The following is a 25,980-nucleotide window of genomic DNA, read 5'->3' as shown; positions in this document are numbered from 1 at the left end:
TAAAAGCCTTTAACAATAAATAAAAATAACAAGTATCTAAACATTTTTCGTCGTAGTATATCGGGTTGCCACATATTTGATCTAGGCGCCCTCATTAAATCCATACTCTTTTTTGCCAAGGCTGTACTAGTTACAATAGTGTATGATCTATGGAGTACATGCTGTACTTGTACATGCGATGGGCGAGTCAAGTTATACTATTGTACTGCAAAATTAAACTTGTAAAAACTTATTCTTTACTTAATGTGCTAACATTTGTTTTTGAGGCGTCCTGTACATTTGTTAACAAACCGGTTTCCGGACGGTTCGCTCAGTGTCTAGTCGCATAATAAAATATTTTGTTATCTTCACTGTTTTACAAATTTATGCCAAAAACAATGTCTACCTACGTATAAGATTTTTTTTGTAAATATTTTGTATTGGTTTGTTCGTAACAAGGAATGAATGGCATCGAGACAAACCCAAGTAGGGTTCAACGGTGTTTTACATTATTTATGTATACTTTTTTCTTAAAACAATAAAATAAATAAAACAGTATATATCGTATCTTCACTGTATTTCATTTCGAAAGAAAGTTGCAGATAAGATTTTTAGAAACGACACAACATTTTTTCCTTTTTTTTTTGGCTTTTCATCCAACATTCATTCGTTCGATGTATTGATTCGGCGTATTTATTTGTTCGTTCGTGCAGAGGGTGCAGGGAGGGAGCGCGAGGGGGGAAATAAATGTCTCTGCCTTGTGTTCGCGCGCCGGGTTTTGTGATAATTTCCTCAGTAAAAATGTTGATTATTCGTGGTGTTTTACCTTAATTAAGCTGTGCTATTTCAGTATAACCATGACTGCTTCTTTTGAAGATTTAGTTCAAGATTTTGATCTCAGTTTACTACGACAAACAGGACATACACCCAATTATGATGTGAGTTTTAGGTTATTATTACCGAATGATATTTAGTCTTGTTTTATTTGTGAAATTTTTATGACTCTGATTTAAACGTACATTATTTTCAACATAAAAATGCATATTGATTCGCTTTCGGCATGTACGAAATGTCTTGAGACTATGTGCGTGCACAATTGCAATCATAACCAATCGATGGATGTACTTTAGTAGATAGATGTCTAGATGAAGCCTAGGTACTTTATCATAGGTTGCCAATCAATAGATAGACGCTATTCACTGCTCACGTGTGTCGCCAGATAAGTGTAAATGTATAATTGCAGAATTTGCTGTATAGAGTAATTTGAATTGTAACTGTTAACCTCTAGCCATTATACATAAAAGTCTTCTGTCTATTTATCACAAACAGACATTGTAACACAGAGTATAATTACCTAAACTTCACGTTACCTATACACGTAGAGTGAAATCCCAAAATGTGTAAAAATAAAAGGCGGAAATTCAATATATAATAGTGATATATTTACTAGACTATATTTAAGACTACAAAACCTTTTTGTGAATGCAATACCAAAGTAAAATATAAAAATGAATGCAACATAGTGCAATACAACAATTCCAGGATTTCACATGGTAGATATTATGCGCTCTATGTGTAAAACTTTAAAATTTAAGTAAGTATACTCTGATTATTGTATGAAAGGTTTTTATAAAAAAATTTTTTACTTATTATTAGTAATAGGCTAAAATTAACATTGGAAATGAAACTATTTTTCCGGATTTAAATCGCATATATCTGTTGTTTCAAACAAACCGATGTTTCGGGCCCTTTACAGGTCCCATGGTCACGGTTGACCTTGTTGGTTGGTTAATCACCCTTTGTTAATTTTTTCATGGTAGCTTCTTACTGCTGTCATCTTAATTTTATATGTATGTGTAGGTTTGGCTGACTTAATCACATACTTAAATATGATTTTATTTTTTGTGAGTAGACATATTATTTCATTTTTTTGTATTTATATTGCTGGAAAATGTAAAAAGAACGATAAAATTGAAAAACATCACTCCAAATTATGTTGAAACAAATGAAGTCGATTTATGTGCTTTAGTTGATCAATGTATTGCTTTAAATGATGGTTAGTTTGCCAAGCCTAGAATTCTTTTTAAAAGTTTGCCAATTACTTGCAAGTTTCTAGAATTAATTTTTATTTTAGATTCATATGAAATTTCTTTTATAAATATATTTTTTATATTTAAAAAAATTATGTTTAGTTAAATATAAATTTTTTTATAAATAACTTGCAACTCTTGTTAATTTCAGTTTCCAAATAAACCAGAAAAGCTCCACCAAATAGCCAACCTGAAGAAGAGAATTATACATACCAGGTATGTCTCAAATTACAAGTAAATTACCATGATATCTCCAGAACCGTCAAAACTTCAGAACTTACGTAGTAAAATTTGCTTAACTTATTTGAAACTATACTAATATTAAGAGCCTTTGAGCACAATATACATATTATATGCAATAGAACAAATAATAAATTTAAACACGCCAGACTACCACACCAATTGTCTGCCTCGAACTAGACCAGAATAACGGAATTCACTCTGGAGCCCTTACTAGAACACCCAGATGACAACTGACGTATAAATGTTAATTTCCCAAAATGTACTGAGGTATTGAACTTAAGACCTGCTCATCTTATGCCCACAGTACCAACTTTCAGGACATAGAGGTCATCTATTTAGTACTAAATATAAATTGGTATTACATAGACGTGGCAAAAACAGCTGTTTGTCAATAATTAACTAAACTGTTATGCGTTTCAACAACTGTTATTGTAAACTGTTGTCAGAAAACCTGTTATTCTGCTGTTTTGTAGTTTTGCATACAATATGACAATGATAGCGAATCAATATTGTGTAGTGTTGCCAGATGGTTACATTTTTTGTATGAGGGAATCCAACTATATGTATTTGTTATTGTAAATCGTAAATAGTTTACGAACGCACCCAAATTAGACAAAAAAGTAACTTAGATGTGGTGCAAATAAGATGAATCATAATCCACTATTCGTACGCTTATGCTTGGCTAAGTTACGGTGTCATCCTGTGGGGTAACAGTACAGATACATCAATCCTGTTTACTCTTCAGAAAAAGCTTGTAAGAATTCTCGTAAATATAAAACAGACCGACAGTTGCAAAACTTTCTTCCAACAACACAAAATTCTTACTTTATATACATCCTGGAAACATGTGTAAGTTCGTCAGAAAAAATTTCAATTTATTTACAAAGCGCGAAGACATTCCGACTAAATATTCCTTCCGACACAAAGACAGATTAATACTACAACCCTCGCGATTAACATTGCATTCATCGAGTCCGTTTGCAATGTCAATTAAAATTTATAACAAATTACCAAACATGATAAAAACAGAAACAAGCGAAATAAAATTTATAAAAGCATTAAAAACATGTTTAGTGGCTAAAAGTTACTATACAGTACATGAATACTTAGATGATAGGGACATGTTCAATTAATAATATCCTCCTGAGACCCCCAGTATCACCTATGATACTTTCATTAATATTTTTTATTTCACGCTATCTCAAACCATTCGTTTGATCTAACATAACGTTGCATTTCTCAAGACATTAACGATTGCTAATAATGTGGGTATTTTTTATCGGCGCATGAGTATACAATGGGAATCCTTAATCGAAATTGAACCTTTGTGCAAATACCGACATGGCGAATTCTCGAAGAGGCAAATATTGATTCAGTTACTTATTACCGAGGTTGTGTTTTTTTATTAGTAAGGACGTTAATCTTTTGATTTTTGATGTGAACCATAAAAATAAAATTCATTTTTAGTAGTTTTCTCAACCATTTCTTTCGGTATCGTAGGTGATACTTTGGGCACTCAAGTCTTAAAACATACATCTTTATAGGGATGACAGTTGATGAATTAGAGGTGATGTTAGTAAATTTAAATGAGTCAGGGTGTAAAGATATTCTCAAAAAGAAGAAGACATAAATGTAGCAAGAAGACATTCGAGAGGAGGTCATTCCTCGGTCAGTTGACGGAAATGAGTGGAATTCTTTTGACGATGAACAGCTTTTTTTCCTTACGCGTGTCAATACGACTAGAAGATCTTTCAACCAGCAGCCTTGGAATAGGATAAATATGTTTTCCAAAATTCATTGGAAGAATAATTTGAATATCCACTACTACTTGACTCAGTCTCTGTGCCTACCCCCGAATATTTTTGCAAATATATCGACCCGTCATTTTTTTAAGCAACGTCTTATCGATAATATTTGATTAATATTTAACAAAAATTGAAAAAGCAAATACAAAGACACGCAAGCACATAGAAAAATTCGTTGGGTCCGTTGGTAACGAACCAACGTGGCTTAGTTGGTATAGCGTCTGACACGGTATGCAAGAAGACGTCGGTTCGAATCCGACCGGATCGAAGGAATTTTTTCTGAGTGTTCGATCTTTATATTAATGATTACAACAAAGTAGTGGAGTAATTTCACAAAAAATAATTGAATATCAATTCAATAAAAATTTATAATATTTAACATTTTTTTAAAATTGAAAAATAAATTTAATAAATAAAAAAAAATAATTGCAGCTTAAACCAAAATGAAAGATCTTTAAATACTAGTCCAAGAAGAAACGAAAATATTTATTGGCATGTGAATGGCTATGGGTACTTTGGGTATTCTCATATTTTTGGCTTCTGAAACAAGAGTAGCTCTTATAGGTACCAGATACTTTTAATTGAGATCCAATATAGTCGTTGATGATTACTCATGCAATGAAAGAAGTACTTATACAAATTTTTAAAAATTCGTCCAGTTGTTTCTGCGATTGAAGAATATTGTAGAGAAAACCAAAGAGACTAGAATTTAGCAATTAACGAGCAGGTAGTCCTATTCACTAGGAAGTAAATATTTAATCTATAGCGGTCAAATGCCATTTCAGGAGTTTTGTTTCAATCTACTTTGCTCTATATTACTAAACCACCTCACAGTGACCCTGTAAGTTATTTAGAGCCTGAAGTTATAGATGTTGTAACTCTGACGTCAAACCTAATACGTAGGCTGGTGGAACCTGTTCCTCGTATTTTTAAGACTGTTTTTTGACCGTTGATTGGATCTCAACACCTCTCTAAATATGTCGAAGGTACAAAAACAAATCGGTCTAAATCTCGAGTTAGTGGATGCAATACACTAACTTTTCCAAAATATTAAGAATATTAAATATCCTTATCTAGCAAGGCTAACCGATATTTTTATGAATATCATTCCCAGAAATAACTAAAAATATTTAAATTTATCTTTAAAAAGCAAAATAAAAAATTAAATTAGTTTAGCACTATATTTAAAATTTGACAAAATTCATACACCATGTGCATTTAACCTTTTTGTATTCTGAGTTAGACCCGCTGTATCACCTGTGATACCCCCTTTTTTTACTTTGGTGCTGGGGAAAGAATTTTTTTATTATTTTTCTCAAGTCTTCGTTTCATCATTGTGCATTGTTCCAAAAATCGAGGACTTACAACCATTTTTTGAGTCCTGCGTCTCAGGAGGATATACATAATTATAGTATTTAATACATAATACAGATATTATGTTTAATAGATTATATTATTGTTAAAGAAAATTTATATATTATATAATTTATAATTATGTTAAAAAAAAATTCTAGGAATTAGGAATTCTAAGAAGTTTTAGGATTTAGGCGTATATAATAGTATTATATGCAGTTACAATTTTTAATTAAAAAAGACGAACTTGTAAAATGTAAATTTTGCAAACAACAGCCCTGATAACACTACTGCAACACTGTGGTGTAATCTATTATTTGCGATTTAATCGCAGATACTGTATGACTATCCGCGATTCACGCAATGAATGTGCTATACAGTTATAAAGCTATTATTACTGCGCCCGTCACCCTGAGACATAAGTTCACAAGTACTGTGTGCACAGGCACAATTGCAGAATTTCACCAGCACCTTTACTGCTTGACGGCAGAAATAGGTAAGGTGGCAGTACTTCCCTGGACAATCTCTTTTTCAAGGAGCCTTACTACTACTATTGTATTATTGTTTACAGTTCTCTCATACACAAATATCATGCAAGCCAAGAAGAAATAAGTAATCTGAATGCAGTGGTGTTAGAAAGCAAAGAGAAGCATCGTATAAGTGTTGAACACAATGCATTATCACAACAAAAATGTACACAACTGGAAAAGGTAATTTTTTGTTGATTTGCATTCTCGCCATATTTGCTGAGGTCATTCTATATCCGAAACTAAACCCAAACCACTAAAAAAATAAATCAAAAACAAATTTCCTAAATTCTTATTTTTTTTATTTAACTGCGGTAAACATCGTTTCACAATCACCTGATCCTGCTTGATCCAAAGGTCATTTGACTTGCACCGGAGGAACAGAGAAAGTGTTGCTCGTTCTTTCTCAAACGTTGCGCACGCGCCTGCCTAGTGCGCTAGCTTACGCATAAGGACGAGGTGGGAGGCCGAACTCGCCGCAATTTTAGTGCTCTATTACCTAGTCTCTCATGAAGTGTCAGTCTGTGCAGTGGCGGACTGCCCTCGCGCAGTGCATACGATTTAGGGACAATTTTGCAAAACTTGTTTAGATACAATTTGCTAGAATACTGAACAGATGTTTTTTGAACATTTTTAAATGATTTAGCATTATTTTTTATTATGAATTTAAATTTAAAATCTAAAAATTGTAATACGGCGAGAATTCCAATCAACTCACTGTATTTGCATGTTTGTAGTTAATTAAAGCTCACTGCTAGTTGCTGTTTGGAAGTACTAAATCATTAGCAGTAATGTGCGGCTGAATCATGTCTAATATCGTTACGATTGGTTAGGTATTGAAATTTTAAACAAAACTATGTTCAGTAGTGTCAGCAACATCGTTATCCACGTCCCAACTTCACCCACTGCTGTTCTCCATGTATGTCTTCTTTAGTTTGTCCAATCAACCATAATCTTGCACTAGTCTGACTCATCTACAGCTTGTGACTTGATGACCCATATTTCCACAAGTAATGGAACCAACTATGTAATCATTAGAAACATATAAGTAATGTTGGAATAATTTTTGTTAAATAAAATGGACAAAATAGAAACTTCCTCGTAACCTGCTCTGCCTCCACCTGCAAGGGGGCAGTGTTTGTTATCAACGTTCAGAGGGCAATGCTTGCAATGGCATATGACATGCAATTCAAGGGTGCTGGTTTCTTATAATTTGTGCTTCACATATTGTGTTTTTCTTGAATATTTTAGAATTATCCTTTTCGTTCAGATGTCACACATATCTGCGCGAAAAAGATAATCGAACTTGTTTGTGTGGCAGAGTCTGATATGCCACACAAAAAATGGGCTATGTCTTTCATAGAGCATTGACCCATTGACATGTTTTTTATTATTAATATGTATTTTCTTAATTTTTATTATATTGCATGTTAAATAAAGTACTTGATGACATTGATTGACATGCTTAAACGAATTGTTTCAGGATTTGGAAATGCTTCAACAGTCCAACAAAGACTTAGTAGAAAAGGTGATGATTTCCGAAAGTCGTATTGCAGCGATGCAGTCTCATACATATCAGCTTGAGGTATTGTAACAATAGATAATACTTGCTTTATTTTACTAGATATAAGATCCATATCTTTATCACTCCGAAATCGGAATGAATATACCAGTAAACTAGTAACCAGTAATTAGGGGATTCTTGGCACCTCGTCAATGAGATCAAACCAGTAAAATGTGAGATTACTTAAGATCACTGTCCTGTGAGTGTGTTTCAAAAGGCAAAGTTTGATCCTATTTTGGATTTTAAATATCAATATTTAACTAAATAACATTCAGTACACAAGATGTAGAAACTAATAACCACATAATGGTAGACTGTCATTTGTCAGTTTAAAATTGAAATATAATATTAATTTTTAAATTAGACGAGTCACTTTATAAACCCCGATTTTATGACATGCCCTTTTTCTGCCAGATTCCTATAGTTTAAACTAATACAAATGCGAGAGTAGAACACTGGTGTGATAACATATATGTATAGTTTCAAAGAAAAAAAATTGAAAATGGGGTAATTTTCGTCCAGAGAATTAAAAATCTTAATTCATCATATTTGGAAAATATTGGGCAACCGACTTAATCGTTCAATAAAACCATAAATGACATACATTTTAAACTAATCGGCAGCAACAAAGGTTCATTTGTTACGAGGTTATTTGTTTTTCCCCGTTTTTATTTTTTTTTCCCCGTTTTTATTTTTTTTACTTCAGTAATTGACGTACGAGATTTTTACACCATTGGTTGCTTTACTTGTCTTCTACATACCCTAAAATTATCATGAACTAATACCGTGGATTATTGTAATTATCAGCCAAAAAACAAATATCCGAATTTTCGACGTCAGGGTTGTCACTTAATAAAAATATATTTTTGACCGATTAAAAAACAAAGTTTTATAATTCGATCTAGGGGCGTACTATAACCTTACCAAAAACAATCTTATTTCAATGTAAGCTTATTATAATATTACTCATATTCGTACCATGACGAACCTGTCAACCAAGTAATGAATTATTGCAAAAGTGATTGAAGGAACGAATGATTTCCCAATATTGTCTATTCTTTACTAAAAATAGGAAAGAGATAACGCTATGTGAACTATATAATGTCATCTCTTTTTTGATGTTCCGAATCGTCTTATCGTAGTATAATGTTTAAGTACTTAATGTTATTTACATTCAGAGAAATTTGACTGTTAAAAAAAGAAAACTATGTAATAATAGAATCTATTATGTAATTTTAATAGATTTTATTATTACATACTTTTTTTTAAACATATTATTAATTATTTTCAATAATTTTTCCGCATTTTCATGAAGAAAAATAGATAAAACAAGCCGAGTCTTGATAGTCACATTGTGAATTCGGAATTATAGTCTAGAGTCAACTATTATCTTCACCAAGGAGCATGTAGATGACGTTTGATGATGTTGGGCGTTAACTAATTAAATTTCAGACTAAAAAATCAATTCAATTAAAATCAATTGCAACGTCGCAATAAGTTTTAAAAGCAATTGTGTGGGTTAGGGGTTTGGTTGAGTGGGTGGGTGAGTGACCCACCCACACACCCACCACAGACCCCACTCCTAACCCACCCTCTAACCCACACCCTAACATCCCCCCTAACCCACCCCTGAACCCACCCCATAACCCACCCCCCTGAACTCAACCCCTAACCCACCACCAAACCCACCACCAAACCCACCACCTTACCTACCCCCTCACCCGCCCCTTCACTCACTGCCACCCACTCACTCACTCACCCACTCACCCATATGCCCTATAAATTTCATAATTGTCAGTTTTAATTGTTAATCAAAAACATTGAAAAGATTGAAAATTGATTAATTCTTAATTGTAGATATGCGCCGATTAACGATTGATTAATTGTTAGATTGTTAATTGCTGTTCCGCAATTGACAATTAATTAATTGACAATCTTTAATTGCCTGAACAATTAAATTTTGCCCAACACTGCCTGTAATTTCACCAGCTCCCTTACCCTTCGAAACCAAAACGCTCACATTACTGCTTGGCGGCAGTAATAGGTAAGGTGGCAGTACATCCCTGGACGAATTCTTTCACAAGGAGCTTTACTGCTACTAATTGTACATACGTACGAGTATCTGATTTTTTTAAATAACAATGTTAAATATGTTGCAGACACTAATAAAAGAACATGAAACAACAATATTATCGACGAGAAAAAAGTTTATCTCAGAAAAAGACAAGCTTAAAGATCTTCAAAACAAGATCACAGAACTAAATAAGCAGAAAAAAGTTTTTATGAAACATCTAGCCATCTTTGCAAGCGTCGTATTTGAAAGAAGTAAGTTATAAGCAATATTGTTATACGAAATTATGTAATTTACAGGTGATTTTGAACATGTGACATCTGTTACTTGACCCAAGAATTCAAGGGTTGAAATAATGGGCTCCCTTGGTTTCAGTACCACTACCATGCCACGGTCTTGCAGTCGTTTCTTGTTCAAACTTGACTGAATACCTTTATCTTTGATGAGATGAGAAGTGCTTGATGAAATGTGAAATGGACTCCATAAAATTTGTTTGTTTTTTTTTCAGGAAAGCTGAGCCAGAAGAAAAAAGCAAAATTTGAAATCTACAAGAATTCAAGTCTCTACAAAGATGATGACATCTTCAGCGACGAGGAAATAGATGGTGCAGTTACTTCACCATTTGATTCCAAAGAGTTTCTCAATAACAACAATTTACAGGTAATGTATGATTTTGACGTGGTAACCTATCACAAACTCTAATTTATTTTTTCCGAAATAACGTTCGAATTTTCCCTACCCCGAAAACCGAATTATAACGAAACCGTTGTTCTTTCAGGACATGTTGGATGTTTATCGCAAAGACACGATTAGGTTCGGTTAAGTTAGGTTTAAAAGAAAAAACATTTTCCACTCAAAATTACTTTCGAGGTTTCGAGCAAACGTTATTTCTGGAAACTTGCGAATTACTGATAGCTAACCTTTTGACGTATATTGTAGCAATAAGAACACAAAATACGTATCCAAACATGTTGTTTAAATATAAGTTTTTGTGTAAAGCTTCGCTACGTTTTTGTGTAAAGCTTCTCAACGTTTTTTCTATATGTAAGTTAATTTGTTTTAATTTACAGGACCTTAATTGTGCAATTCAAGTGAATGTGAAGGAATTGGAAAATCTTGGAGATAACATAAAGAAAGGTTTATTTGAGTTAGAGACTATTGACATAGGTAGTATTGATACTGGTAGAGGATCATCTATTGCCTCCAGTCCACCAGAATATTTCCCTGACAGTCCTTTAAACGTAGAAGATGTGAAGAATAAAGTGAAATTGATGGATAAAAGCACAAGTCCGCCTAGATTTGAACCTTTAAGCCCAACAAGGAAACCCAAAACAACTTTTGCTGATAATTCGACAAATCATAAAATCATAGTAGATAAAGCGGTCAGTCCAATAAAGTTCACTGATTCTTTGAAATTTGACAAATTTGGCCAGACAAGCTCCACATTTCACAATGATAATATTGCAAAGTATGACGTTCATGAAAGTAACAATGATAGGGAAATCGAACTGATATTCCGGAACATGCGATTTGAACACAGCTTGATAACACCAATGCCTACGTCTCCGTCGAGATTAAGCGATGTCGAAGATCGAAGTCTGTCCACCATATTTGAATCATGTGAGGGTGCAGATCTTGCGAAACTAAACGATGAAAATAAGAAACTTCAGTCAAATATTGTGTTGATAAAGAAAGAAATGATGAAATTAAAGAGATTCGTACAAAGAATGGGTTTGGATGACGAGTTTAATGAGTATGTGGGTGTATCATTAATAAATGAGATAAATGCTGAGGATACTGTTGCTTTAGAGATTGCTGAAATGGAAAATCGTGCGAGTCCAGTGCGTTCTATTGACAACGACGATAATATTACTCTAGATCTAGATGATTATGAGGATCATGTTACTCCGCCTGTAAACAACGATGATGTGTTGTTGTTTGAGCCAGACAAGACGCTATTAGCGACGCTAACAGAAGAACAAGACTCTTCAAATGTTGAATGTACTGAAAATGGTCAATTTGCTTCGTGTAAGGATTGTGAAGCCAGCAAAAAGACGGCTAAGGCGAGAAAACTAAGTAAGCTTGATAAACTGAGAAAGAGAATGTTACCTAAAAGTAAAATTAGAAGGCTTGGGGGTCCACCTAAAAGATTACTACGCAGTATGACAAAGCAATTGTCGCCTTATAGCAGATCATCGCCAGTTTTATCGAAGCAACAAGAAGCCTATGCTAAAGCAGTGCTTATTTGGAAACAGATGAGCTCTAAACAAAAAGTTATTTATGAAAAAGGCAATGCAAAGCCCTCAATTAGTAAAGAAACCAAAAATTCTAATGGACATGAATACAAAACTCAATCGAAAAATGAATTGTCTTCAAACAAACAGACTAACACATCATGGAAAATTAGCGAAACGGGAAATGAGAAAGAATCCTACGGTATTAGAACAAGAAAGTCATCAATTTCATTACCTGATAGTCCATTTCCTGATCATAACAATATTAATAGTATAAAGTCAGACGAAGCTTTATTTATGGCCTCATTAAGCGAAAAAGTGCAGAAATTACAAAAAGAGCATACTAATATTATAAATACCTTCAAAAATACCGTGCAGTTATCGAGCGGTGCAAAATCGCTCAAGGTTAATTCACCTGCGGAATCTGACATACGATCTAAGACAATTTTGCGAAGTTCATCAACTACAGAAAGAAACGAAGATAATTCAAATAAATCAAATACTGATAATGTGGTTTTACGTTCCGATCTCAAATCTCCATCTAAAAATGACCCTGAGAACATAAAAATACAAACCAGAGGGAGTATAAGACGAGCTTCTCAGGAGGCTAGGGAGAAAAGCGATGAAGAAGAAATTTCAAATAACAAAGATACACATATTGAAAATGTGAATTCTCCAGAACGCCGAGGACGGCATAAACATTTAAACAAAACAGAAATACAATGTAGGAGAATACTTCGTAGTTCTAATCAGCTGCCGGATTCTCCAAATAGTCGTGAAAGCCAGAAACTAGGCAGTTCAGTTTCTGACACAGATACAAAACAGCACGGTGTTCCTTCCCAGCTACAGGGATATCAGAGTACATCCACTGATAATACTTTAATATGTAGTGGTACAAATAGTCGCCTATCTTCGATACAACAATCGGACAAAAAGGCTCCACAAGAAGATTGCGATGAAATTGATAACGATACATCACCGCTGAAAAGGAAGGGTCGTAAACGAAAACTTCAGGATATCCCAGCAAAACAGAGTAAGAGAACATTGCGTAGTTCAGCTGTTCTTCAGCCGAGCATTGTAAACAATAACGATAAAATGGTAGCTAATCCATCTTCAGCAACTTGTAATGAGATGAAACATGGAGATAAAGTGAAGTCACTTATTGATGATACTGAAAAGGAAACCAATAGGAATTTGCGTAATAATAAGCAACAATCTAATGTCAAGAATAAACTTGACAATAACGCAGATAATAAAAATATTAATAATGATTATACTGAAACTAATGCAACCACCAACGAAAAAGATTCGATTATATTCGTGACATCTTTGGAAAAACAATCAAATGAACATTCCAATCAAGTTATATTCCATGAGGCGAGTGAGGAACCAAAGAATAATTGTAAACAAAGTATCGAAAATGATACTTACGTAAGTCACACTCGTATAGTAGATAACCGGCGAAATAGTATCATATGCAAAGCAATAGAAAAGTATAGATTCAATCACGCCACAAATTCTATGAAGAAATTGCCAGGTATTGATTTTTTAAATTATTTTTGTGTGTTTATATTTTTAGGTGCAATGCATATAACAATATATTTTGTTTTCAGATGCTGTACTTGATACAATTAGTAAGAAGTTGGAAGAGAGCATTGAGCATATTATTAAACTACCTGTAAGAGACCGTATTCAAGGAATGAATAAGTTGGTTGAAGATATAAGTAATTTGAAAGAGAAACACTTCATAGCTGGTTTAATGAAGTACCTATCTGACCCAAGTAGGAAGGACGAATTGTATAACAAAGATAATGTCCATCCAGCACCATCAATGTCAAAATCTGAACAAGTGTTATTGTATCTCTTGAATAAACTTAAACGAGTTTGGCCAAATATTTATGACTGTCTTCTAAAGAATATAGAATACGCATTGTTCAGACTAAACCGGACGCCCAAATTTGAAATAATTGAAAGCATGTCGCATTTCTACGCCGTCGTCTGCCGGTACATTGATGATAAGAGTCGTCTTAGACTTTTCCTTATATCTGCAATGTACTGCATTCAGTTCAAATCATACCCACTGATAAAACAGTGCCTGGAAGTGTGGATGCATATTTTGCCTCTGGCACATATGGGGATGGGTAAGTTCATGTTTATTTCTGAAATTTGTAACTGAGTACTATAATGTATTTATTGTGTATCATTTGTTATACTTTTTTTTAAAATAATTTTTTCAGCAAAGAGCCCTCTGGTTACCTGCTGCATATATTTGTTACACTTCTATAAATGTGAGGATAAATATAATAGAGTACAAGACATTAGGAACATATTAGCTAAAACCTACTTCTATAAAACTACAGAGTGGAATGAACCCAGAATTTTGGAAATGTTTAAGTCGGCAATTGTTGACTTAAGAGGTAAAACATGTTATTACTTATTGATATTGTTGTACCATAAAATAAAAAATATGAAATGTTTTTCGATTACTGAAAATAATACCGTGATACCTTTGCATTCTTTTGCAGACTCGCCTATCGAAAGAAAAATGTTGAGATTAGCACTAATAATACTGGCTAAACGTCATGGACCTCGTTGGTGCCAGAACAACATTATCAAAACTATACTCAAACCCCTCATTGAAAAAGAAAATATCCTTGAAAGAACAAAAGCGTTCTGCATATCAGTGTTGGGAGCCCTGCTCAAGCCATACCCAGCCGATATGAAAGTCCATTGTGAAATTACAATCAACGAGCTTCTTGACATGTTGAAAGGCAATCGTAAGTATCTATTTATGTGGTTGCATCATTGTTGAACTGCCCCCATGGCCAGACGGTTAACATGCTGGACTGCCACGCAGTGATCCCGGGTTCGATTTCCGGGCCGGGCGTAATATTTATATGGCCTACATTTATTTCTCTCGTGAGTTTGGATGTAATTTGTGGTTGTCTATGTGCGTCTCTGGCACCCGCGTAACAGGGTTTCCCTAGGTTGCGAATGTGTGAGTTATTGTTTAATTAGCCATTCAATGAATGACCATAATAACTACTATATAATCTGAGGAAGAGTTTTCCCATTGCATTATAATTCAGTTTGCACAGGTGGTAATTGTAAGGTAAGACGTATCTTGTTCCTGGCTTTATAAGGACAATGTACGACGTGAAACACTAAGCGCGGCTGGTAAGCTGTAAGCTAAAGATTTTTCCTCACATATACCGCTCTGACATGGAAAAACACGACAGTACAATTAAATGCTTATAGTTTTTGTTTTAGCCAAGCTGTTTATTTAAGCGAAGACTTTAACTCTTCCACACTTTCTACAATATTACATTGATTAAATAATGAGCCGTTGTTACAGCTTCGTCCGCCATACAGGAAGCAATATATACAAGTTTGATACAAATAAGCAAGCATAACCAGACTCGTGTTGTTCAAGCATTGCTCTCTTGGTGCCCACAAACAATTTCTCAAGATATGAAGAGTGTTATCAAAAATTTTGTGAAAGAAAAACCTGTGAAGATCTGGAAGTCCGTCTTATCCAATATACCACTGGTTGAGTAGAAGTCAGTGTGTTGGTAAAACATTGTAGTGACCAAGTGTACTGACACGTGTGACATCATTCATCATTGTCATCGTATTTCCTGTGATTTATGTAAATATTGAACTTCATTTTTGAAGTGTCTAATAATTAAGATTTTCTTAGAATAGGGAATAAACATAAAAAAGCAATGTTTTTTTTTATTTCATTGACTTATTTATTACTAGTTATATAACCTAGTTAATATTAAGTTTGTATACATTTTAAATGTGGAATGGTGGCCATTTAGTAGTTAGTTTTATATTTTTTAATTTCAACCATTATCACGTGAATATTGACCAATTGCGTTCGCGCACTGGGGGTAAGTAGCTTGGCGAATTTGTGATAATACTGGACAAAGTTAGTGAGAGCCATCTGCAATAGTCCAGATCCCGTGACTAGATTAGGAAATGAGACTAGCACTTCTCTGTGGATCTCTTCAAGACTTTGTTTCCATCCTGCACTAAAAGAAGCTACTAATGACAAAGATTTTTTTTCTAGAGTAGCTAATTGCACTTTGTTGTCACCTTCAAGAAGTTGTTCCCCTTCTTTCACAAACTGCATCATGCCACCGAAATGCGGACTCAGTATCTCTTCAACATATTCTGAACTTCTTGCTTGTAACTGCTCTCGGAAACTTTCTGCTTCCTTTGTGTTATCTCTTGTCCTTTCCATTAATATACTTAATACCATGTCGTAATTGTTTATTAAGAATATAAGTTGCTGTATTCTTTGAGGGAATTCTGCCGCCATTTTTAACAGGAAACAATGAACTTCATCTTGAAGGATGAGCAACAAGTTACTTAGCTCTTCAGAGGGAAATTGCTCACTCAAACTTAACATAGCAGCTGAAAATTCTGCATATCTTCTTGTGATCTGAAATAAAAATATAAAGTAAGTAGTTCTTCTTTATTTTTATTACTGTTAAATTTTTTAATTAAAATTGTATGTCATAAGAAATCTTACATAGTGAGGTCCCATTTCCTTGTTGGATAGTTTAGCTGGATCACACTCCCTGACGCTCTGGATATTCAATTTCAAGACATATTCTATTCTTGGCCAGAGAGTGCCATGTAAGGAATCCCAGTAACTGCAAAGACACACATTTTATTTACTTATATTTAGTTACATAATGTAAATTTATTGTAATTAAATAAATGTAATTTTAGATACCTGTCTAATGCACCAACGGCTCTTTTGTGACACATCCATCTGTATCGGTTTATTAATTGTATACACAGAAACAGGGCAAGGCAATCATAGCATTCCAGAACATAATTTTCCACATTTTTCTAAAACAAAAAAGCAAGCAGTGTAGTTTTCAAACAAAACATTTATGGATGAAGTGTGATCAGGGTATATAAATTTCTTTATTGGATTGCGCTAATGATTTTACAATTTTTTTTTCAGACTTCTTTTGTAGCTGTATTTCTCTTTTTTTTTTGTACTATTAATTTGTCTCAGTATGCTATAAAGAATATTTGTATTGTATGAACTACTTTTATTAGTTTACTTTTATTAGTAACACTGGTTTTTGTGTTAAATTGTAAAAAAAAGTGTATTTCATACCACCAACAAAGACAATGTCTTTCCAAGTATCCTGTCAAATAGTTCTTGTGCATGGCTGCCTTTTACATGGAAGAACTCTGTTGTGAATAAGTACTCCCTACAACCATTGTCCACTAAGGCATATTGAAGACTTCTAAATAGTGCTTCATAAGAATACTGTAAAGAATAAATTAAGATTCTGGTAACACATAATCTGATTACAGAAACGCATTTATAACCCACATTGTATATATAACATTCAATACCGACAAAGACTAGTATGACTGGTTTTTCTTAAGATTTTTATGACATACCTTGGTTTTTTGTTGAACATGCGGCACAATAATAGGTGCTTCAAGTTGTTGTGCTAGTACATCACCTCGGTTACCAATTGTAAATATTGTACTTTTATTTTTCAGATTTGCCTTCTGGAAAAAGCCACCCTTGGATCCATCCTCAATACCCATCAAGTCATCCTTAGTAGGCGCCTCCTCATACTTTAATTTATCTAATCTTGACGCATAAGACTTAAAATACGAGTAATATACTTTGCTCAGCGTATCTATGTACTCATTGCATATTTCCTGCGCAACATTTCTTTCATTGGCCAATACAAATTCAAAGAAAAACTTATATTTTAACATAGCATTTTGTGGTATTTGATAATTAGCCATAGGTTTACGGAATTTATAGATCTGTTCCAAAATATATGTTCTTATTTTAGCTACAGCTTTTATTTTGAGTCTGTCTAACACATCTTTTACATCTTGACAGGCTTTAGTTTCTTTGAAATCTTGTTCTTTGACAAAGTTAAGTTTTTGGTTCAAAATTGCCAGCTGGACCATGAACTCCTTGTCAGTTACAGGAACATTGTTGATACCACTGTAAGTTAATATAATTACACAGGCATTATTTAGGTGTTATTCCAAACTATATCATGCATGTGGACAGTAAAAACTTCATCATGTAACATAATTGTCACAAATATTATACAATGTCAGTTCTTCAAGGTCTTCAGCAGACCCAGTGGGGCTAGCACGACAGAGCAACTTGTGTGGGAGCGAGATATTGCTCAATTATATTATTGCTCAATGACATTGAGAATATCAGTACCTCACACATGTCATGCTAGTGCTGGTGGAGGGTGCTGACATTCTGACGTCCAGTAGCAGACACCAGCCTGTCACACCATACAGTTTCAGACTTCAAGTACCATCCCAGAAATGTGGAAGTACACACTCTATTATTTATATTATTATTATACATAGACTTTTTGATACTTACAATATAACTGTTTCAGACACGGCCATATCTTCAATGAAGGAAGAGAGTGGTCCCTTCAGGACTTGCCTGTTGGACAACTGCACTGACATACTGACAGAGCGTTTCTGCAAGCTAATTATCTCATTGCTAATGCTGCCTAAATCATTCTGAAAATATGAGGATTATTGACATTGAAATTTGGATTTTATTTTATGTACTACATGAAAAGTACTTTAAATATGAACAACTAGCCATTAAAAGATTTGGACATACCATATGGCGAAAATGTTAATTTTTTTGTATCAAGCTAAACTGGAATCATGAATTAATTGGCTTTTAAAGGTACTAATTTAAATTCTCTCTTAATCCTAAGAACAGCTGATAGAGTGGTCTTTAATTCTAATAGAAAATGAATATGGTCAATATACCACAAAGTAAAGGCTTTACCTGAAACGTCATCAGCATGCTCTCCATGCGTGCCAGGATATCGTCACACTCCTCAATCTGATTGTGTAATGATCCTATGTTATCGCTTTCCTTCAAGTAATCCGCCACAGAGTTCTTTTCAGCTTCCTTTATACCCTTATCGATTTGTAGTGCATATTCTCTAAGATCTGTGCCTTTACGTAGTACTTCTTGTATTTCGATATCTTCAAGGTTTTTATCCAATCCCTCTTTTGTATCATCATTCATTGTAAAAATGTTGTATGAACGATAAACCACAGAACACCACAGATTACTATATACTAGTCAGGGACATAACACTATCGAATCTATTTTATAAACCCAGAGTTCCAAACTTTTAGAAATCAGCAAGTTGGTGATTGGGTTTGACATTTGATTTGACACTTTTTTATTTGGGTAGCCAAACAAAAATTTTACCATACAGCCTCTTCATGAGTAATGTTTTTTTTTCTTTGACAAGTGCCGGCCATCCGTTTGGGAGCTTATAGTGCCCTTAGACTATTGGAAACCTTTATTTTATTCTTAGAGGTTATTTTATTTATTCCTTTATTCGGGAGTCCGTAGCTACTACGTGGGAGCTGGTCCAATTTCTTGCCATCAGATATATTGAAGCGTAATAAGCAATCATATGGTAAAATAATATCGAATTACTCCTTTATTTTTTTCCATCCTCTAAGATAGTGCCTCAAACTGACACACAGTCAAAGGCTTCAAACATTTTTTCCATCCTGTAAGGCTAAGAACTCATGGAGCGGTTTTCACCCGCGTCCGCCGCGGTTGCAGGACCGCGACCTCCGAAGAATGTAGAATGTAAAATTTAGTAGCACATTTCACGACGCGTTTTACGCCCGCAGCGGAGACGGTTGCTCGCGGCGGCCGCAAACCGCACGGGACACGGTCACCCCGCGCGCTTGGCGGGCGTCACTCGTGGATTCTGCGTTCGGTTCGCAGGCGACGCGTTACACGCGTGCGGGTTAGGTCTTTCTTATCCACGCCATTTTGTGATTGATTTTCGATTTGGCAGCGCGTGTCAATTTCTCAAGTTATGGATGTTGAAGTCGATCAATTAATTTCCTACCAGTTATCATTTTTCTTAAAAGTTCTGAATAAGTACAAGGAAGGTACTTTACTTCCTTCGGCGACCTCGGCGGCTTATCGAGGAGATGTTGTAAATTGTAGGGATGGACGAATGTTATATATATATATACACTATGGTTGGTAGATCTATGGATATAATTGACACTGTAAATGTCTTCTGCAAAATAATAAAAATGCTTGGATTATGTTAATATTAGTTTATTTCAATAGGGACATCCGAATAAAATTAAAGAATTTGTCTTTTCGTTTTTTTAACTCATTATTAATAAGAACAACAGATAATTCGTAACGATTTCTTTCCGGAATCAGAGGATGCACCCTGAATCTTTCAGGCCTTATTCTTTTAATTCTTCGATGAAGTAAGTATAACGCAATAGCTCGTTTTTGATGTGAATCCATGGCGACGTCTGAGACTTAACTGAAATAACCGCGCGCCTTGCGATCCCGCCAAGTTTGCGGGCCGTTCCGCAACCGCGGCGGGTACGTGACCGCACAAACCTGTGTATCGTGAGTGTTGAAATAAAAACAGCTGTCCCGCAACCGCAGCGGGCGCGGGTCAAGACCGCTCCGTGAGTTCTGTCTCTTAGGCTAAGAACTCATGTAGCGGTTTTCGCCTGCGCCCGCCGCGGTTGCGGGACCGCGGCCTCCGAAGAATGTAGAAATGTATGCAAAATTTAGTAGCACATTGCACGACGCGTTTTACGCCCGCAGGGGAGATGATTGCTCGCGGCGGCCGCAAACTGCGCGTGGCGCGGTCACTCGCGCGCTTAGCGGGCATCGCCCGCGCACTCTGCGGTCGGTTCGCGGGCGACGCGTTGCACGCGCGCGAGTTGGGTCTTTCCTTCCCACGCCATTTTGTGATTGATTTTCGATTTGGCAGCGCGTGTTAATTTCTCAAGTTATGGATGTTGAAGTTGATCTGTGGCGGCTTTAGACGCCGCCTATTATCACCGGCTGGCTGTGGCAGTCTCTTTGGACGAGAGTCGCCAAGGAGAGTGTCACACTTGCCGTAAATGTTTGACAGTTTTTATTACATATAATTGTCATGTCAAGGATTGCAAATTGTTTGCTCGATTTGATACAATCCTGTAAAAACCACGAAACAAAATAATTATAATTATACGAGTAATTCACAAAGTTCATGAGGCCGTTTTATTGTTTGTTAGGGGAGCAATAAATTCCCCAAATTGGTGACCCCGACGTGATTTCTCGGCGGCCTCGAACATTTGCATGAAAAGTCCGACGTGATAAAAGTTAAAGAAAATAAGCTTACTAACATTTCTAAATACAGCGAAGAAGATGAAGTAATACAAATTGAAGGCCTCATACTCCTTTCTAACGCTCGCTGGAGTTTCCATAGAGGACCGGCTCCGACCTTTGGGTGACTGCGACTTGTAAGCAGTTACGTGCGAACATGCGTTCTACGTCATCTACCAGTGGTCGCGACGAGTCACGCGCCCGTCGACCGTTTGGATTTTGTATTTATTGTATTTTATAACCTTTTTTTTCCGACTTGACTTCCTGCCGGTAAGTGGTTTTCTTTAATATTTTATTACCCGTACCGAGGTGTGGTTCAAGGTTATGGATGAATTGAAGGCACAACTTGAGAAGCTCGCGGCTCAAAACGAGTCACTATTCCGACAAAACGTAGAGCTCAAAGCTAAACTAGCGGATGAACCTCCCCGCGCAGGCCCCTCCGCCTCAGAGGCTCAACAACCTTCACCCGTTCCAGCGGCTTATGGTGTTCTTAAATTAGCCCCATTTTGGTTTGACCGCCCAGCCGGATGGTTTGCTCACATAGAAGCTCAGTTCGCTTTATCAGCGATTACTCAGGACGAAACCAAGTACAACTATGTGGTATCACAGATAGATTCTAGGTTATCAAGAGATGTGGAGGATCCAGCCCCTCTCGGCCAGCGGTATAATGGATTAAGGCTGAAATGATTAAGCGGTTTTCGGCCAGCGAAGCTCAACGGATCAGGCAGCTTATTTCTGGGGAAGAGCTCGGTGATAGGAAACCAAGCGTGTTTCTTAGACACTTGCGCTCCCTGTCTGGCAACCTAACCGACGAGACCATTTTAAGAGAACTATTTCTCCAGAGACTCCCTAGGACGGTCCAGGCAATTTTGACAGCCCAGTCTGAGTTGAGCCTGGAAAAAATTGCTGAGCTGGCGGACAAAATTTTAGAAGTGACTCCCTCATCTACTGGGATTATGTGCGCCACTGCGCCACCCGCGCCTTCTAACAATGAGTTAGTCCCCATCATTGCCCAAATACAGGCACTCAGTAAGCAGGTAGCGGCTTTGTCTACACGTCAGTTGCGATCAAGGTCCAGTTCTCGCCGATCTTGCCCTAGATCAAGGTCCGCGACGCCTGAAGGCTTGTGCTGGTACCACAGTCGGTACCAGAGCAAAGCTGTCAAATGTATCCGGCCGTGCTCCTGGTCAGATCCGATTCCGGAAAACCAAGGAATCAGTCAACGGTAATGGCGACAGCTGACTGCAGCCAATTCTCTGGTCGTCGCCTGTTTGTCACTGACAAGGTAACCAAATTTAAATTCTTGCTTGACACCGGTTCCGACCTTTCCTGTTTCCCTCGGAAACTTCTGTCGACTCAATGCAAAGTTTCCGATTATACTCTTAGTGCCGCCAATGGCACCAGTATAAAAACATATGGCAGTCGCACATTTTCATTAAATCTCGGTCTCCGTCGCGAATTCAGATGGAATTTCACTATTGCAGACGTCGAGACAGCTATCATTGGCTCCGATTTTCTGGCCTATTTCAATCTACTCCCGGACTGCCGCAACAAACTGTTACGAGATGGTTCTACCAGGCTTTCTGTTCCTGCCTCCATCTGTAATGTAAGTCAACTCAGTGTTAAGGCTGTCGTTTCTGACAATAAATTTGCACGCCTGCTTTTAGACTTCCCGGAAATTACCAAACCGCCTGGTCTTCCGAGAGTCGTCAAGCACAACACTCTGCATTACATCAAAACCACAGATGGTCCACCAGTTTCTTGCCGGCCCCGTCGTTTGGCCCCTCAAAAACTGGCAGACGCTAAAAAAGAAATTGTAAAGATGGTGCGCTCCGGTACTGCAAGGCCCTCAGATAGCCCGTGGTCGTTTCCGCTGCACTTGACCTTGAAGAAGGACAGCACCTGGCGCCCTTGTGGCGATTATCGTAGTCTGAATGCCAGGACCATTCCGGATCGTTACCCGGTGAGGCATATTCATGACTTTGCCAATAGCCTCAGCGGAGCCACCGTTTTCAGCACCCTTGACCTAGTATAGGCTTATCACCAAATTCCTGTGGCTCAAGAGGACATTCCCAAGACAGCTATTACCACTCCATTTGGCCTATTCGAATTCCCATTCATGACCTTCGGTTTGAGGAATGCGGGTCAAACCTTTCAAAGGTTCATCGATGAGGTCAAACGGGGTCTGGATTTCTGTTTTCCTTATGTGGACGATTTCCTCATCTTCTCTAAGGACGAGGCTCACCACAAGGACCACCTGCGATTCTTTTCCGCGGCGGGTACGTGACCGCACAAACCTGTGGTATCGTGAGTGTTGAAATAAAACAGCTGTCCTGCAACCGCAGCAGGCGCGGGTCAAAACGGCTTCGTAAGTTCTGTCTCTAAGCTTCAAACTCCACTCTATTTGCGTCAGGGGTTAAAAAGTATTCGCTTTTTCCATATGTGTATAACTCAAACTGTGTCTATAGGGAATTATGTTTCCTTAAAGGCTTGGGCGAATGTCAGTTTCGTTTTGTAAAATAAATAAATAAAAATACTTTATTTCGTTTCAAATATTAACAAAATTGCATACAAGGCTGAGACCTTCTTTGAAGCATACTTGAAGAATACTTGTATCAGGAGATCTCGCTCCTCTATAACTAGTGCTTAAAAATAATTTAAAAATTACAATAAATACATAATAATAAATGTTCCTTCCTAGATAATTTATTTCATATCTGTCTTATATTTTTTGACCATCTTTGTTGAAATTTTGACCAATAAGGATTAAGGCTGTATATTCCGGTACAGTAAAATCAGTATACAAAAAATCCCTGTCTTTTTTGTATATTTGTTTTACGTTATCGGAATATAAAGCCTTAATCCTTATTGGTCAAAATTTCAATAACTTACTCCTTTTTTACAAATCCTGTATTCAAAATACTTTCTTTCTTTTTTTGAGTATGTAAGATCATTGACTTTTTTCTTAATTAAAATGGAATAATTATTTTTTTATGAAGAGAACGCTGACATTTTATTTTTGTTTTTATTACTTATATATGTGTTTTTATTACTATGGTATACGCGTGGGCTATAAGGTGATATTGTGTATTTTATTTCAAAATTAATTTGACATTAGTAATCATATTACGTATATCATATTACGGCCTTGCAAACGTGCAACTTGTGTCCAAAAAAGGAAGCAGAGGTGACTCCGTCAACTATAGACCTATCTCTGTCACTTTCATACTCTGTAAGACTGTGGAACGTGTACGTACTTAATCGTCCCCGATAGCACATTGAAGACAACGATCTCCTTAGTGATCGCCAGTACGGATTCCGACAAGAGCGATCTATCGGGGATCTTCTTGTGTATACCTCTCACCTATATAGTGAAGTGAGGCTATAGACAGACATGGCGAAGCTCTTGCAGTGTCTTTAGGCATTTTCAAAGCACTTGACAAGGTCAGCAAGCTTCCCTCTTATAGGCTTTCCACTGACCTTTGCAATTGGATCTCGGAATTTCTTGAGGGAACGTTCGATTCGAGTTTTCTTAGATAGGCACCCTTCAGAACATCGGTCGATACATGCTGGAGTTCCTCAGGGTTCCGTACTGTCCGCAACTCCCTTTCTGCTGCATATCAACGATATGTTAATTCCAGATACCTTCGCGTATGATAGCACAATTGTAGACAGATACCGGACCAATCCAAGGGTTAGTGGAGAAGAAATCCAGTCTTGTCGAGAGTCCATAGTCGTTTGCATTTGACACAATTGATGCCAGTCTTGTCAAATTTAACGCTGCTATAACGCAGGCGTGTCTATTCTCCACTAAACGTAGTCCCTTTGACCTGACGACGACTTTATGTTATAGACCTGTCGTCCAATTTGAACTTCGGCAGTTACAATGAATCCATGACCAAAAATGCAGTCATGAAGCTTGGCATCCTTTCCAGGGTGAGGCGATACTTCACTTTAGTAGCAGTAGAGCTTCTTGTGAAAGAGTTCGTCCAGGGAAGTATTGCCACCTTGCCTATTTCTGCAGCCAAGCAGTAATATCAGCATTACTGTGTTCCGGTTTTGAAGGGTAAGGGTGCTGATGAAATTACAGGCACATGGGACTTGTCAACTTATGTCTCATGGTGGCGGGCGCAGTACTCTTCAAATCTTTGCGATTTAAAGCTCTTGAGTGGCACTACAACTGTTATGGACAGGCGTGCAGCTTACCGTAATGTTATAAAAAAAAGAATATCGGGGCAGTTGTTGTATGGACTACTGCTGCCACGTATACTACGTACGGATGGTTTTGTTAAAACCAACTGGCCACACTGGATTCATTAGAAAAGCGTGTCAGAAGGCTAACAGGTGACTCGGATTTAGTACAGGCAAAGCTGCAGAGCTTTGAACAACCGCCGTAAAATTGCTTACTTATTTCTGCAAGATATATTATGGAGAGTGTGCCATGGAATTGCATGATTTGATTCCGCCTTAGCTTAGCCATTCCATCATTGTGGGACTAGACGCAGACAGGGATTGCACGCCTATGCTGTGGATATTGCAAAGATTTCGCTTCTACATTCATATTGCGAACAGCAAAGGAGCGGAATTCCCTGTCTTTAGACTTTTCCCGAACGCTATAATTTGCGCCTTTTCAAAGCGACAGTGAATAGGTACCTACTATTTAAGTGTGCATGCAATATCCTCGTCCTCGTCGTCGCTTTCCATCAAGTGAGATGAGGTAAATGCGCACTACAAAAATAGTCTTCCGTGGAAAATACCTATTTTTCAGTTCTGAAAACTGACTTGTCGTATCGCGTAGTTACGTAGAACACTGTTCAACAAATACCTTTTTCCCTCTACGCTTAGTCGCTACCTCGAGGCGCTGTGTGGGTTACACTTCGATTCTAATCACTAAATCATGAATGTAGGT

The 25,980-nt window shown here is 36.6% G+C and overlaps 4 protein-coding genes across 4 annotated transcripts; 3 read left to right on the top strand and 1 right to left on the bottom strand.

Moving 5' to 3' along the window:
- Positions 1 to 752: 752 nt before the first annotated feature.
- LOC113234052 lies at positions 753 to 15,504 on the top strand. Its single transcript, XM_026469287.1, has 11 exons — positions 753 to 917; positions 2,221 to 2,285; positions 6,042 to 6,180; positions 7,481 to 7,582; positions 9,721 to 9,886; positions 10,141 to 10,292; positions 10,703 to 13,403; positions 13,480 to 14,007; positions 14,104 to 14,283; positions 14,392 to 14,643; positions 15,222 to 15,504. Exons 1-11 carry the CDS (start codon positions 837 to 839, stop codon positions 15,422 to 15,424), a joined length of 4,569 nt encoding a protein of 1,522 aa, XP_026325072.1. The 5' UTR covers positions 753 to 836; the 3' UTR covers positions 15,425 to 15,504.
- Positions 15,505 to 15,682: 178 nt separating this feature from the next.
- Positions 15,683 to 19,004, bottom strand: LOC113235909 (vacuolar protein sorting-associated protein 52 homolog). Its single transcript, XM_026471834.1, has 7 exons — positions 18,699 to 19,004; positions 18,273 to 18,418; positions 17,303 to 17,870; positions 17,010 to 17,165; positions 16,614 to 16,732; positions 16,407 to 16,530; positions 15,683 to 16,316 (listed from the first exon to the last, which is right to left on the bottom strand). The coding sequence occupies exons 1-7, from the start codon at positions 18,942 to 18,944 to the stop codon at positions 15,687 to 15,689; spliced, it is 1,989 nt and encodes a 662-aa protein (XP_026327619.1). The 5' UTR covers positions 18,945 to 19,004; the 3' UTR covers positions 15,683 to 15,686.
- Positions 19,005 to 21,754: 2,750 nt separating this feature from the next.
- On the top strand, positions 21,755 to 22,300 carry LOC113234046. Its single transcript, XM_026469273.1, has one exon. The coding sequence runs from the start codon at positions 21,755 to 21,757 to the stop codon at positions 22,298 to 22,300; it is 546 nt and encodes a 181-aa protein (XP_026325058.1).
- LOC113236802 lies at positions 22,258 to 23,769 on the top strand. Its single transcript, XM_026472998.1, has 2 exons — positions 22,258 to 22,930; positions 23,670 to 23,769. Exons 1-2 carry the CDS (start codon positions 22,300 to 22,302, stop codon positions 23,672 to 23,674), a joined length of 636 nt encoding a protein of 211 aa, XP_026328783.1. The 5' UTR covers positions 22,258 to 22,299; the 3' UTR covers positions 23,675 to 23,769.
- The last annotated feature ends 2,211 nt before the right edge of the window (positions 23,770 to 25,980 follow it).

The sequence above is a fragment of the Hyposmocoma kahamanoa genome, unplaced genomic scaffold (genome assembly GCF_003589595.1).
Source record: "Hyposmocoma kahamanoa isolate Upper Pololo Valley unplaced genomic scaffold, ASM358959v1 102, whole genome shotgun sequence".
NCBI lineage: Eukaryota > Metazoa > Arthropoda > Insecta > Lepidoptera > Cosmopterigidae > Hyposmocoma > Hyposmocoma kahamanoa.
This window is presented reverse-complemented; position numbering and strand designations above follow the sequence as displayed.

Excerpts from the sequence above, each read along its gene's own strand:
- LOC113234052 (XM_026469287.1), top strand. The coding sequence starts at position 837 with ATGACTGCTTCTTTTGAAGATTTAGTTCAAGATTTTGATCTCAGTTTA. Across the intron at positions 9,887-10,140 it reads AAGCGTCGTATTTGAAAGAA|GAAAGCTGAGCCAGAAGAAA; the intron begins GTAAGTTATAAG and ends TTTTTTTTTCAG. Across the intron at positions 14,008-14,103 it reads TCTGGCACATATGGGGATGG|CAAAGAGCCCTCTGGTTACC; the intron begins GTAAGTTCATGT and ends TAATTTTTTCAG.
- LOC113235909 (XM_026471834.1), bottom strand. The coding sequence starts at position 18,944 with ATGAATGATGATACAAAAGAGGGATTGGATAAAAACCTTGAAGATATC. Across the intron at positions 17,871-18,272 it reads GTGTCTGAAACAGTTATATT|TGGTATCAACAATGTTCCTG; the intron begins GTAAGTATCAAA and ends ATTAACTTACAG. Across the intron at positions 16,733-17,009 it reads AGACATTGTCTTTGTTGGTG|AAAAATGTGGAAAATTATGT; the intron begins GTATGAAATACA and ends TTTTTGTTTTAG.
- LOC113234046 (XM_026469273.1), top strand. The coding sequence starts at position 21,755 with ATGATTAAGCGGTTTTCGGCCAGCGAAGCTCAACGGATCAGGCAGCTT.
- LOC113236802 (XM_026472998.1), top strand. The coding sequence starts at position 22,300 with ATGGCGACAGCTGACTGCAGCCAATTCTCTGGTCGTCGCCTGTTTGTC.